The sequence below is a fragment of the Phyllostomus hastatus genome, unplaced genomic scaffold (genome assembly GCF_019186645.2).
Source record: "Phyllostomus hastatus isolate PE091 unplaced genomic scaffold, TTU_PhHast_1.1 phas_contig_57, whole genome shotgun sequence".
Lineage (NCBI taxonomy): Eukaryota > Metazoa > Chordata > Mammalia > Chiroptera > Phyllostomidae > Phyllostomus > Phyllostomus hastatus.
Genome location: NW_025333912.1, coordinates 2,362,759 through 2,377,431, shown reverse-complemented (window position 1 = coordinate 2,377,431; position 14,673 = coordinate 2,362,759). Strand labels below are relative to the sequence as shown.

General features: G+C 36.8%; 1 protein-coding gene across 1 annotated transcript; it reads right to left on the bottom strand.

Moving 5' to 3' along the window:
- Positions 1-173: 173 nt before the first annotated feature.
- CUNH2orf69 (chromosome unknown C2orf69 homolog) lies at positions 174-11,726 on the bottom strand. Its single transcript, XM_045847584.1, has 2 exons — positions 11,283-11,726; positions 174-3,262 (listed from the first exon to the last, which is right to left on the bottom strand). Exons 1-2 carry the CDS (start codon positions 11,610-11,612, stop codon positions 2,435-2,437), a joined length of 1,158 nt encoding a protein of 385 aa, XP_045703540.1. The 5' UTR covers positions 11,613-11,726; the 3' UTR covers positions 174-2,434.
- Between the last annotated feature and the right edge of the window lie 2,947 nt (positions 11,727-14,673).

The following is a 14,673-nucleotide window of genomic DNA, read 5'->3' as shown; positions in this document are numbered from 1 at the left end:
AATCTCTTAAGGACAGCTAAAGGAAAACAGATACCTGAGATGATTAGCACAGAAAAGGAAGAACTTATTTTTGAGAGATTTTTTTGTTCTCTAGGAAATCCAACTGAAAAAATGAAAATAATGCAAATTTTTGTGGAGCATTATAAGACAGAAGAGAGAGTATTGTTATAAAAAAGGTTCAAAGTCACTCATTTGAAAAAAACATGGGGTTAATAAAAGCACATACAAACCCAAGCCAGCAAGTGAAGAGAACATAGCTTCCTTCCTAAGGGAGATCTGAAGTTTAACAAATAACATAAAGCACATCCAAACAGACTTCTGTGGATTAAATTTAATACAGTCGTACATTCATGCTGTGGCAGTAACTTTCACATTATTTGTATGACTACTTCTCTCAGTTGACTCATGACACAAACACAAAGGCACAATTCAAAAGAATACACTAACATTTACAATAGTTTTAAATGTGAAGAAATAACAAATTTGAAGTATTAAAATATTTGAATATGGATAAACTTGAATATTTTTAATTCAAAAAATACTCTCCAATGTTGTCTCATTTACATGCTATGGCAGTTCCAGGTATCCAGTGACTTATTTTCAGTATCTGTTCAACATATAACAAGCAAGCATTCACATGACTGGATAGCTAAAGAATCCCGATTTTTAAATATCTCAGGTATTTTTTCTTAATGAATCTGGCTGAAAGTCCTACTTCTTCCATTTTAGTTAATCATATAAAAATAAATGCCTTTCCTTCCCCCCTTGAGAGCATTCAGTAACTTAGCTATTTTACATCAGATACATATGAATTTAACAAAGGATTACAAAACACTGAAAGAAGCCAATTATGGTGCTTTAAGGTAATAAAATGCTGGAATCAGACTGACTCGTTGCAAATTTTTGGTGTCAAAAGAAACAGGTATTTAAATAAGGTGAAGAAATATAAAACTTTGTCCTAAAAAAAATTTAAGAGATACTACTGATTTATAGAACTAAAAGATGTTATTTTTAAGCATTTGCTAAGAATCCTTTACCTTAAGACCAAATATTTGGAATACATTCATAGATATTAAAATATAATTCTGGGGAAAAACAAGAAATTAACATTTTCTTTCTATATTGTTTTATAAATTTAGGTCCTCTGGGTTATTAAGATACTAATTTCAGTCGTTTTTCAGTCCGAAAGCAGCATGTTACTTCTTCCCTGCTTTATTTCATGTCCTGCAAAAGCTAATTATAAATAAACAATTAAAAAGTGACCACTCACCTTTTACTTTAATCACACAGCTATGTTTCAATGTTGGTTGACATTAACTAGATCTCGGTTTCTCGAAAAGTATTTATCTAGGTCAAGAAAAACAGGCAGAAGGAAACCTCACCCAAATTATGCAGCAGTGTTAAGCAAATTCAGTTTTTGAGCCAAAATTAAATCATGTCTTTAAACTTTCCCTTATAACTTTTCTTATAGCAATATAATTTTTGCGTTCTGGCCAAAGGGAGCTGCTTTCTTTGGCAGACAAAATCATGCTTCTGGAGAAACGCTGACTTAGATCTATAGAATCTGTCCCCCTTGTCAACAGAGCACTAACAAATAGAATATTATATATTTATTTTACCTAAACTGATCTCAAGAGACTGATATGAAAAAATTTTCAATCTGTAATATATTTTTACCCAATTTACATAATTATGTTCATTTTAAAACAATTTTCCCAAAAGAACTGGTTTTTGGCCAAGATTTAAGAAACTCCAAAATGTCTTAGCCAAAAGTTGTCAATTAAAAATTTAGCCACAGTGCTTAAGTGCAATGTTTTTAAAAACCAACTTTACACTACTGCATGTTCTTGGATATTTGGAAACAAATATATTTTGACTCCTGAGAAAAAACACTTGGTGGCACACTAAAGAATGATTCCACGAGTTTACAAAACATCAAGGCAGGGTACAGTTATTCCAAAACGATGGAAAATATCTGTGTGCCTTTGCTTTGTTTGAAGAGAAATGGTGTTTCTACTCAAGAGTTTTGAGTGCCAAAATTGGTAATTACTGTTTAATTGGTAATACTGTGCCACCAAAATTAGTTTTAAACGTCACTCAGAAAATAAACTATTTCTAACAATAACAACTTTAATTACCTTTTATAAGGACTGTATTGTAACTTTCATTATTAAGGGTCTTGTGTCTCGTAGGATTATCACAAACCACCTTTTAGATTCCAAATGCACTAACTCTAACCCAGTCCAAATTAAAAACGGTTCACATTCAGAAGCAAGAAGTACTATTGCACATTACATTTATATTTTAGGAATGTGTGTTCCCTCCCACCCAAAATGGATGCATTATCTGTGAATTACATGTCATTATCTGAATTTATAAAACTCAAAGTGCTTCTTCTCTTCCACTGAACAAGTACATTAATATTTCTGTAGTCTCAAAATACTTCATGAACCCTGAAATGATTCTCTATGGAAGGAGCCTCCTTTGCAAAATGTATGTGGCTAGACACCTGCATACCAAAGTCTCCAAGTATCTGAACAAATTTCTTGTGCTCCTTTCCAATCCAAGATCTCATTGGATCACATACTTGGTAAGGTGTTACATGGGTGTGAACAATAATCCCTGTTTGCGCAAATTCTTTCAAGACTTCTGGATAAGTAATCCAAGTATTGCTTCCTCCAGAATGACCGCCATCCAGCCAGTACATTGTTCTTATGCTGTTGATAAAAGCATGTATGTTCTTGTCTTTCTTAGCTTCTTTCAATTCAAAAAGCAACTGATTCAAAACAACACAACCTTTACTGAATCCAATCAAAGTAAAAGAAGCACCATTTAGTGATGGTGGATAAAAACTCACGGCAGACTCATCAAAGTTCTCACAGGGGCTCTCTTTTTCTCCCTGGCAACCATTAGTAGTATGAGAGGAACTAGATCTACAATTAGATGCTTTGGAGTCCTCATTCAAATCTTTCACATTCTTCTTTGATAGCAAACTGTTCTGACTCAAGCTAAAAGCATTAACTAATAACATATAAAGGTGCTTAAAAGCTCCAAAGTCAGTATTGTGTTCTGGAGCACCAAACATATTACTTTTCACAAAATTGTCATAGCAGCTGAATTTGTGCAAATGCATTCGGGAACACTTTATCACCCAAATATAACTATTGGGGAAGCGGTGAGCTAAAATGGTGGCAACATTTTCTAGACTCCAGTTTTCCCACTGATAATTCTCAGGATGATGAGTCATAATTTCATGATAATTCTGAAAGGTAAGAAAGATGAAACAAGAATTAAATACACATTTATATAAAATTATTTCCACAAAATAGTTTCCCATTTTTATTGTGGAAGAAGTTGAGCTGTTATGACCTATGGTTAATATGCCATAAATGAAAACTATAAATCTGTCATTACTTTCTGGTTATAAAAGTTTGAACAAATCATTTTTTCAGTTTAAGCCTCAAATCCATCAAGACAAGATTCTAAGACATAATAGCTAGGTGGAAGAGGGTATAAGGGAGATAAATGGTAATGTTACAAATATTCAATAAAAAATAAAAGGACATAATAGCTAAGTAACAGGAATTTAAATAACACACTTCAGAAGGATCATAGATATTTTTAATAAATTTTATTTAGTAAGCATACAATCTATTATTTGTAACACATTAACTGAAAATAAAAATTTGGTTTATTAGAGTTTCTGACCAACACAGTATTTTAAAATATTTTCCAATTAAACCTGCAATCCTGAACCCCTTCCTATTTGGATTACTCTAGCAACCTGAATGCTATATGTTTGATTTCAGTTTTTGTTTTACAAATAAAGCGGCAATAAACATGATAGAAAAATCTTTTTATATATCTGTGAATATATCCTTAAATTTCTAGATGTGGAAAATCTAGGTCAAAGAATATAACATAAGGTTGTTTATAGAGACTATAATAGTATCTTCCAGAGAGGCATGTTTAACTTTCCTTTTATCTCTGTTAAATTTCATAGGCACAGAATGATATTCTAGTTTGGATTTATTCAAAATCTGAATGAAGATGGAATTCTGTTCTTATATTTATTAGCCATCTGAGTGTCTACTTGTGCAAGTTCATATCTTTGCCCTTTTCAAATTGGATCTTATTTATTTGTAAGTATTCTATATGTATTAACAACTTTAGATTCCAGGACATGTATGTAAATTGTTTTCCTCTTAATTTTCATATGTAATTTTTTAAAAAGGGAAATTCATTCAAATTTATTCACTTATTCTATAAGATTTATTGGATACCTCCTGACTGGCTATGGATCAGAACAGACTAAACACTCCTGTCCACATGCAGCTCACACCCTAGGTGCACAGACACACAATGAACAACTCCATTAGTAAACAGAGCAGCACTGTCCAACAGAAATACGAGAGCCACATATAAAATTTTCTAGTAACTACAATTAAAAAGTTAACAGGTGAAAATATATCAAAATATATCCAAATATATTTGAGCCAAATATATCCAGAGTATTACTGTTTCAACATAATGACCCATATGAAAAAGTACTAAGAAATTATGACATTTGTTTTCTTACTAAGTCTTTGCAATCCAGTGTCTATATTGCACTTAAACAGCATTATCTCAATTTGGGTGCTAAATTTCCATGGGAAATACTTAATCTGAACTTAGATTTCCATAAAACTTTCAGGTGAAAAACTAGATTCACATACCAAGTTGTTCAAATATACTTAACAATTTTCCAGGACCTGACTTACTAGCTTTTAGATTTAAAGTTAAATATAATTATAAATTTATTTCCTTGATCAGACTAACATTTCAAGTGGTCAACAGCCACAAGTGGCTAGTGGCTGGACAGCACAAAATATTAGAAGGTGGTTAAGTACAATGGAGTATTACAAACAAAGCAGGGAAAAGGGAGTACAAAGTTTTGGAGAGGGTGGGAGATTCTTATTTGAAAATCAGGGTGATTTCCAACAAGGCAGTAACTGAGAAAGACCTGAAGGCACTGAGGGAGTGAATCATGGTATTTCAGGCACAGGAAACTGCAACTGCAAAAGTGGAAGCATGTTTGGCACAACCAAGAGGCCAGAGGAGCACCAGCGGAGTGAACAAGAGCAAGGGTCAATGCCAAAAACCAGAAAGCTACTGGGGAGGAGGGGCTTGTAAGACATTATGACGACTTTTGCTTTCGCTCTTACAGGGTTTGGAGTAGAGTGATGATATCTGTATTTTGAAAGGATTAGTATGTGTGAAAGGGCAACAGTTGCAGAGGCTACTGAAGTATAATCCCGATGAGAGAAGGTGGCTTGAACCACCTCTATGTAGTAAGAACTGAACTATAGGTAGTAGAACTGAAGGTAGTAATTAGTAGAATCTGAATATATTTTAAAGATAGAATCAGCAGCACTTGCTGATGGATTGGATATAGAATTTTTCTTTATTTTTAACATGTACTATAGATACCAGTTAAATGTACCTCCCTTTTGATTTAGTGATTGTGTTTCTAGGAATTTATCTCAATCATATACTTGTGTATATGCATAAAAATGTGATATATGTGTATCATATGAAAATATGATATACATTTCTGCTTCAAAAGAATGGGGCAGCTCTATTAATACTCATGGGTTGTAAAATACTTGACTAAAAAGCCCATGTATGCTATGCCACCATTTGTGTTTTTTAAAACAAGTTTGCATCAGCACAGAATATCCCTGGAGGGACTTAAGAACTGGTAAGAGGGACAGCCTTGGGGAAAGGGAATGGGAGACTAGAGGGTATGGGAGGAAAGGAGACTTAACCTTACAATGTACCACCTTAAGTGGACTATATTTGTAGCAAAATGAACATTTTTTCCATTAAAAATTAAAACTAATAAAAGTCATACTTCAAAAATTCAGTCTATGTACAAAGGCATAAGATAGAAAACTCTGTAAAATCACCAATTAAAATAATCATTAAAATTTTGGTGTCTAGCATTCATTTTCTTTAGTATACATACATATACAAGTATGTATATAACAAGAGTATTCTTTAATTCTCCCTCAGCAAGCTTATAAATACAGTTTTCACTTAAAAATATATTATAGGTATGATTCCAATCAGTAAATATAGATTTGCATCATAACTTTGACTTCCCATCAGAAAGATTTGTATCAATTTACATTCCTATTGGAAGTATAAAAGAATGTTTATTTTCCCACATCCTGGTCCACACTGGCTATTGACATTGATTTTTAAAAAATCTTTCCTACTATGATAAAATGTCTTACTTTTGATTTAATTTGCATGCCCGATTCCTAATCAAGCTGAGTATTTTTCTATGTTTATTGGCAATTTTCATTCTTTTCCTTTGCTAATTCTCCTTTTGTGTCCTTTAATCATTTTCTTAATAGGATGCTCCAAGTCCTTCATTAACAGTTTTCATCTCATTAATAGTTTGTCACATACGTTAAAAGGCTATCATTTAATTTTTATGGATTATTCTATTGCCTTCTGCACATAACATTTGTGATACAAGTATGATAAAAGTATCACAGGAGCTTATATCTAAGGGCTCATCTAAATTCTTTCTACAGCTAAGGAAACTGAGCGCCTAGGACTATAGTTATTTGTATAGTTATTTATGATTTTATGATTCTCTGTTGAGTCTCTACCATATAGGAGGTGGTAAATCTAAAAACCTGTTTGTTTTATTTCCCCCATGATCAGAGTGGGGAAAGCTCATACTAAGGAACTGTGAGTATAAAATATAAAAGTGGGATTCTTACTGTTATGTTAAAGCCCAGATTGGAGAACAATGGCTAAGTCCTCCCCATTAGAAAAAAGACACCAGACATTCTCATAGGACTTGCTAATAAGTAGCCATAACTGGTTCTGCAACCCAGATAATGATTGTGTCAATCTACAGAAAAGGCTGAAGACTATGGAAAGAGAGGGTTTTCTTTGGAGAGTTTTCATCCCAGTTGGGAATGTAATGCACTTATTCTCCCTGTAGGGGTAAATAACCCCTGTGCTTCTCCTCATCCCCAGTGAGGCAGGTGGCAAGAGAATCTCTTGGAGAGTTTAAGCAGTGTTTACTCCATGGGCAGATGCTAGCTAAGCTGCAAAAACTTACAGGGCTCCTTCATACTACTACTGAAGTGAAGGTACAAAGAATTTTTAGGAAAACATGACACGTGTCTCCAAGAATTTGTAGACATTCATGATAACGATTTAAGCTAGGTGGACTTGTCTTACAGCAGAGTGAAGAGAACTAGATTGGCTACAAGCTGTACTTTCATCAAAAAATGGGGCAAGGGTGCATAAAGCAGATATCCTAAGTGAGCAAAACAGAAGGACCACAACAGGATCCAGTCTAAGAACAAGGCTGCCTGACACAGTCCTAGGGGTACACGACCAGGTGTCAAATAATAGAAAATATATACATGGTGGGACAAAAGCAGGTTTACAATTGTGAGTATGTGAAACACACAGTTTATTCTTGTATTATTATTTATTATTATATTATTTTTCCATATGAATAACTGTAAACCTATTTTTGCCCTCCCCCCCACCCCCCCACGCACAGAGCTCTTAAAACCCCTGGGATTTCCTGGGTGATAGGAATGTCTTTTGTTCTAACGAGGTAACTCTTGGTGGGCTCCTGGATATGAGCTGGCGATCAGAAGTTTGGAACTTTCAGCCCCACTACCCATTCTCCAGCGAGGGACTAGAAATGAAGCCACCATAAAAATCCCCAAAATAAAGATTTGGGTAGCTTCTGGGCGGGTGAACATGTGGAAGTGTTGGAATGTGATGCTCTCAGAGAGACCAAGGAAGCTCTGCACCCCTTCCCATATACCTTACCCTATGCAGCTCTTCCAGCTGACAGAAAGCAGATCGGTGACTGCCTGGGCTGAGGAAAAAAAGAGACTGATGGAAATGAGACACAAGATACTTTTTTAGGATGGAGATGTTGTATAACATGGTTGTGGTATTGATTACATAACGATAATATTTGTCAAAATTCATCAAATTGTAAGTTTACTCTTAAAAAAAAAGAGATGTGTAAATCTATATCCTGAGGCTTTAAAAAGCAAGAAAATTAGAAAGTGTCTACTTAAAAGAATCCTGATCTGCCTCCAAAATCATTACTGATGGACAAGAAAAACATCAAGAGATACCTTAAGAAATATGAATTACTATGGCCTCAGCCTTCCTATAATTCAAATGATAAAAGAACAAGTATAAAATAAAGAGGACACACTGTACAATAAAAGATGATTTCAAAAGGAACATCAAGAAAGTAATGTAATTAGGATTTAAAATTACATGGACAACCAGATCCAATTAACACTAAACAATGAATCTATGTTAAGATGAGGCAAAGCTTCCAATGATACCCTGCAAAGTTCCACTTGGCCTTATTCTGTTCATTACGTATCCAAGTTATGAATAAAGATATAAAAAGAATGCTTACTTAATGTATATGTGATACAATCCAAAATAATAGTTCTAAAAGGATCAATACACTAGAAAGATGGCCTGTATGTAACAGGGTAAATTTCATATGGATAAACATTAAGCTCAAAACAATCAAGTACAGAGATATGGATAAGGAAACTTGTGCCTAAAAGCATTTCATATAATAGCCAAGACTTACTAAACACTTCATGCATTGTTCAAAGCAGCATTCATTCATTCATTCATTCTTTCAACAAGGTATCTCCTGAACTCCTACTACACGGCAATCACTAAGCATCACAGACTAACTTCACTGTGGTGATGTTTACATCAGTGAAGAAAACAGACATGAAGCTTACACGGTAGTAGTAGAAGATAGACAAAAAACAAAATAAATAACTAATGTGTTTGATTATTAAACAGGATGATCAGAAAATGCTTCAGTGTGAAGGCAACTTTTGAGCAAAGACTTGAAACAGGTGAGGCAATAAATCCTCGTGTATCTGCATAAAGACTGTTCTTGCAGGCAGTATCTTCAAAGCTTTTGAGGTGGAGTGTGCCTGAGGTGAAGGTGGAGAAGACTGGTGTGGCTGGAGCAGAGTAAAAAGAAAAAGGAGATAATCAGAAAATCAGCAAGGTGGAAAAGGTGAAGGCAGTGAAGGGTCTTATAGGTCATCCAGAGGCTTTCACTCTGAGTGATATGGGAAACTCTTGAAGCTTTCAGCAGAGAGGTGTGGCATGATTTGACTTACATTTTAAAATGACTATTGTGATCACTTTTAGATACATTAAGAAGGTAAAGCCACTTTGTTGGTGGATTAAGAGATGAGGTGAAAGAGACTAAAGGATAACTTCAAGATATCTAACCTGAGCAACTAAAAAAGGAAGTTTCCATTAACTGAGATGACTGCAGGAAAAACAGGTTTAGAGGCAAAGATCTAGACATTGTAGGTTTGAGATATCTATTAAAAATCCAAAATAAAATATTGCACACAGAAGTGGTCAGTCTAAAGTTTGTAGTGTATGTGCATGCTAGATGCACAAGTGTTGAAGGTCAGCAGAGTACAGGTCCTATGTAAGGCCACAGGACTGAAAGAGATCACCGAGGGACAGTAGACAGAGAAAAAGCCTAAGAACTGAGAACAAGGATGCTGCCACAGTTAAAAAGGTCATCAGAATGATGGGAAAGAACTATAATTCACTGGGTATTCACATATTTAACCCTCACTGATATCTTATAAATTATGATTGCTATTTTATAGTTGAGGTAGCTGCAATTGATCAGAGATGTAATAGCTAAAAAGTGCTGACACAAGGTTCAAACCTGGGCAATTTGGCCTAAAAGCCTTTTGATGCCTTATCCTCTATTTCTTTTCTAAAAGACCTGGATTTTTAGAGGACTTCATACTATGCATAAATCAACTGTATATCACTCTCCAAAAAGCTAATGGAATTTCAGGCTACATAAAGAAACAGATGATGTCAAAAAAAAAGCAGGTATTACTCTAAATGTAATGAGCACTTTTTAGATCTCACCTGAAGACTTGTACTGTACTTTGGCTGGCACACTTAAAAAAAAAAACAATATTTAGTAGGTGCTCAATAAAGGTTAGTTATCACACTATCACCATCACTATTAAAGATGCACACAACAGCTGGTCCACAAACTGGAAGTCTGTCAGCAACGTTATGCTATTTTCCCAAACTGAGCAATAGAGCAGTGATTAAATCAAGCTTCTCTTAAATCTTACTTTTTTTCCCCATAGTGTTTATTCAGTCAACTAGATCAGCCAATTATTATATAGAGAAAAAACTACAGATATCTTAATCCTCATTTGACTCAAGGCACAAAGTCTGTAAGTGTATCATTTTAAAGCATCAATTTCAAAAACGATAAATTAATATTGTTTAATGGCCATATTCTAGCTCTACCTGTCTACAGCAACACTATCCAATAGAACTTTCTGTGATGCTGGAAGCATTCATCTGTATGTGCCTTATCCATTACAACACACGCAAACCCCAGCTGCTGCTGAGCACCTGCAATGCAGCTAATGAAACTGAGAAACTAGATTTTTAATTATACTTAATTAACTTAAATTCCTACATATAACTAATGGTTGCAGTATTAGACAAAACGGTTCCGGATTAAGATCTCGACTGACACCCAACTTTCCAGGACAACAGAGCTACGGTTGCTTGCCTGCAGCTATAAAGATAATATAATAAAGATAACAATAACGATAAAATCACACAAAAAAACATAAGTACAGAATTTAGGTGAGCATCAAAATACTGACATGCTTAGCAAGTACTGTCCCTTTTCTCCACCCACCCTCCCTTACTTAAGGGTTACTGAGTGTCATTCCCTTGTCGTGGTGGTTTTTGTTTGTTTGCTTTTAAATTACTGCCAGTGGAACACTACGCCCTAAGTTAATTTAAAAGCCAGCTGTGGCTCCTACCCAACACACACACACACACACACACACACACACACACACACACACTCCTCTGAGAAACCAAGTCATAGAATGAGCATATATTCGGTATTATGTGTCTTATTCCTTCTGTTTCAAATTCAACTCCCTTGAAGCCTAGACTCTTCGAGGTCTTAACTCTCCAAGGACACCTTCACTCTGGGGCTACAAAAAAGGGGGATCAGGGGTGTGGAAGAGGTGGTTTTGGATTTCGTGGGATTACGGAGGAGCCACCACGTGTGGTAGTGTTCAGGTGACGCAAGGTACCTGGTGCCAGCTAAGAGGACAGAATCTGGGAAATGCGCACACATGCACAAGAGGAAGGAACAGGTGCCCAGGCAGGCCCCAGGTTACCTGCACATCTCCAGGGAAATAGAGAACGTGATGCTGGGGCGGCGGTGGCAGCTCCACCTCCGCCCGGTCTCCAGAGAGATCCCGCCGTTCAGGTCCCTCCACCGCAGCTGCCACCAGCAGGAGCAGCTCGTTGCTGCGCTGCGGATCGGCTCCCGGCACCGTGGACAGCTGCAGGCACCGGTGCCGACGCCCCTCGGCGGAGGGGGAGCATCTCTCAGAGCTGCTGCCTTCCAAGTTCATGGTTCCGGCCTGAGAGCGCGAGGCTGCGATTCCTAGATGCGGCAGCAAAAGCAGCAGCGGCGGCGACCGCAGGAGCCCGAACCCCCACATGAGTCGCCGCCGCGAGAACGGTTGACGGAGAGGGGAAGGTCCTTAGGGAGGGATTTCACAGGCCGCTCAACGGTCAGCGGGAGCGCCCCCGGCGGGAGTCAGCGCGGGGGCGACGACGGCGTCACAGGGAGACGTCTGCGCGCAGCGTGCGTAAGGAAGGAGGGGTGTGCGTGTAGTCGGACTCGGGTTTCCGGAGGGGGCGACGGGGGGGGGGCGTGACCTGAGGAAGGGCGTTTGTGATTGGTGAGTTCTGCCCTAGCGGGAAGTTCCAACCAAAGTCTGGGAAAGAGCCCGAGGACTGCAAAGAAAGAATGAACCAAAGACACCCGGCTAGAAGGCGGGCATTTGTGGCGCATGCGCAGCAGCAGGCGCGGCCTGAAGGTCCATGTCCGGTAATAGAGAACAGGGATTTGAGTATACCATGTGCCAGTTTTGATAGGCTTACCTTTCAGTGATGGTTTTCTAGTCTTTTCAGCCTTAAAATGAACATAGACATAAAGTTATAAGTGGCATAATTCTGCCCTGTACAGAAATCTGTGGGAAGTCTTCTACATGTTCTGGGTAAAGGGAACGTCCCTCTTATATCCTGGAGTTTTCTTTGTAGGTGTATGAAGATGCCTAGGTTCACAAGAATTTGTGGTTTGATAGGAATTCTAATGCATCTCCGATCTGTAAGGGTGGTTGGTGACCCGGGCTGTGAAAGAATTCACAAAGAGAAGAAAGTGTAGAAAGTTAAAGATTTTTTTTTTTTTTTTTTTTTTACTTTTACTTTCCCAAGGGCAAGAAAGTACTAGGTTTAGAGAAATGCCCCAGCCTGAGGGGTGGGAACTTTGAGCTTTTATTAGGTGATTGGGGTAGTTGTACAGCAGGATGTTTCAGTTCGTCTTTTATAGGCTGCAGCTTGTCTCCCTGGGAGCAGGGTTCTGGGACCAGGGTTCTGTCGCTGTGGTCAGTTTTGTAAGTTCCTAGAGCCTCTGCACCTTCAGGGCGTTTCCAGTAATCTTCAACTCCTGAGGATAAAGGCTCATAAAACAGTTAGGGTCAGTCATGCATTATGGGGTCCGGCCAGTTCTGGGAAAGAGGGCCTGAAAAAGTGGATTTTGTCCTATTATGATTGGTAGTGGGGAGCAGAGCATATAGATTGATTGGGACAGGAAGAATGGGGGCAAGACATTATTTATTATACATTTGCTGTTATTTGCTATTTTAGGGTTTTTGAAAAACAGTTTGAACAATAGGCACATCATAGATGGCCAACAACTATCTGTGGCCAGTTGGGTAGGAATAAGATTTGGCCAAGTGTATGCTATAGACAGGGAAGGGAGTAGGGGGAGACCCAATGCTCTAAACTCAAGGGCTTGTGAGGCAAGGAATGGTAAAGAACCTTGTGGGGGAGAATATTAGTGAGAATTATAAAAATTACAGCCAATATTTATTGAGGCCTTACTATAGGCCAGGAATCAAACTAAGCACTTCATATATTAACTGTCCTGATTCTATATATATGTGTGTGTTTAAGCACACATACTGTGTTCTCAGTTCCACATACCAAGTATTGATAGCTTTAAGAACACAAATGAGCAAATGATACTTTCTTAGTGGCATAGAGGTATAACATGCCGTCTAATCTGGTCTAAATTATTGGATTCTAGCTGACATCATAATAGTGTAATCAATCAAAAATTATTTCATTGATATTACTAAGTAAATCTGCTTTCTAAACTAACTGGTTACAAGGAAGCAGAAACTAATTATATAATAATTAATATGTAACCATATTCAGGCAACCAGCCTTCACTCTATTTTGCAAATAATATACATATTGTTACTTTATTTCATTAGGTAGATGATTACTAAAAATTTAATCCGAAAGCCCAAATTTGTACATGCACTTCAAATGCAGTTTTTTATTTTTGTGGTCTTTTTTTAGGTTGACCTTTTAAGTGAATCTATCACTATTGAAGCAAATGGAGAGTTCTTATGTTTTGGAAAGAAAATTAATTGTAGTAAAGATAAATACTACAAAGGTCTCAATATCTCTAATAATACTGAGGTCCTTGAGAAATACAAATTAAGATTTAAGGGGCAGAGTAAAGAAGCAGACTAAAGTAAGCACAAGTTTTTTTCCCCACAGGCAAGGATTTACACAACCCTACAAGAGCCATTTCCAGAAAAATTAACAGTTCTAATTCATCAGTTGATTTATGCTCAGTCATGGAAATTGTCATTTCTTCTTATAGGCCCTGTTGGTACTATTGTAATATCAGTTTTTCTCTTTCCCTCTCCTCTTCCTTTTTCCAGGAAGACCAGTTTTGTAAATCAGTACTTTTCTAATATCAATAGGCACAGCACAGACAGCCCAGCATTTTCCCTCTTTATTCTCTCTTGCAGCGGGACTTTCCCCACAAAAAGTCTCACATATACAAAGTTACTGCAACCAGTTGTTTGAGTTCACTCTTCCTTTCTAACTGACAAAGATCTCCCCTGGGATTTTATTAAGCTTATAGAACCCAAAGGCTACTGCTCAACTCTGGACTCTATAATTCTCATGGGATCCTGTGGGGCTCTCAGAACTCTTTTTATACTACTCAGTATAATAAGTAGAAAAAGTTGCAAAACTAGAAAGATTCTAAGAAAGGCAAATTTACATGGAAAGGGCAACATAAAGATCACAGATTCCGATATCTATAGAGGCTAGGACTATATAATAAAAAAGCAAAATGGGCCATATGTAATCAATAAGGAGTAATAAAAACTGAAAAAAAACCAGAGGAGCATGTCATATTTGAAGTAGGCAGTCATATTTACTAGAAGCCAGTTATAAAATGAATGCAACATTTTGTCAAACTTTAAAATTCTTCAAGGGAAATAAGATACAAAGATATTTATGTATCATTCCTCAAATGTTGACAACTAATTAATAATGCTTTTAAAATATTTTATCAAATTAAATGCATGCATAGGCCAAATTTGGCATATGGACCACAAATGGGCAATTTCTCTACCAAAAAGTAAAATGAATAGATACAGGAGAAAAAAAATAGGGAGAAAAGACAGAAGA

Bases quoted from the DNA above. Each gene is read 5' to 3' on its own strand.
- CUNH2orf69 (XM_045847584.1), bottom strand. From the start codon at position 11,612: ATGTGGGGGTTCGGGCTCCTGCGGTCGCCGCCGCTGCTGCTTTTGCTG. The intron at 3,263-11,282 runs GTAACCTGGGGC...CTTACCTTTCAG, and splicing joins ATTTCCCTGGAGATGTGCAG to AATTATCATGAAATTATGAC.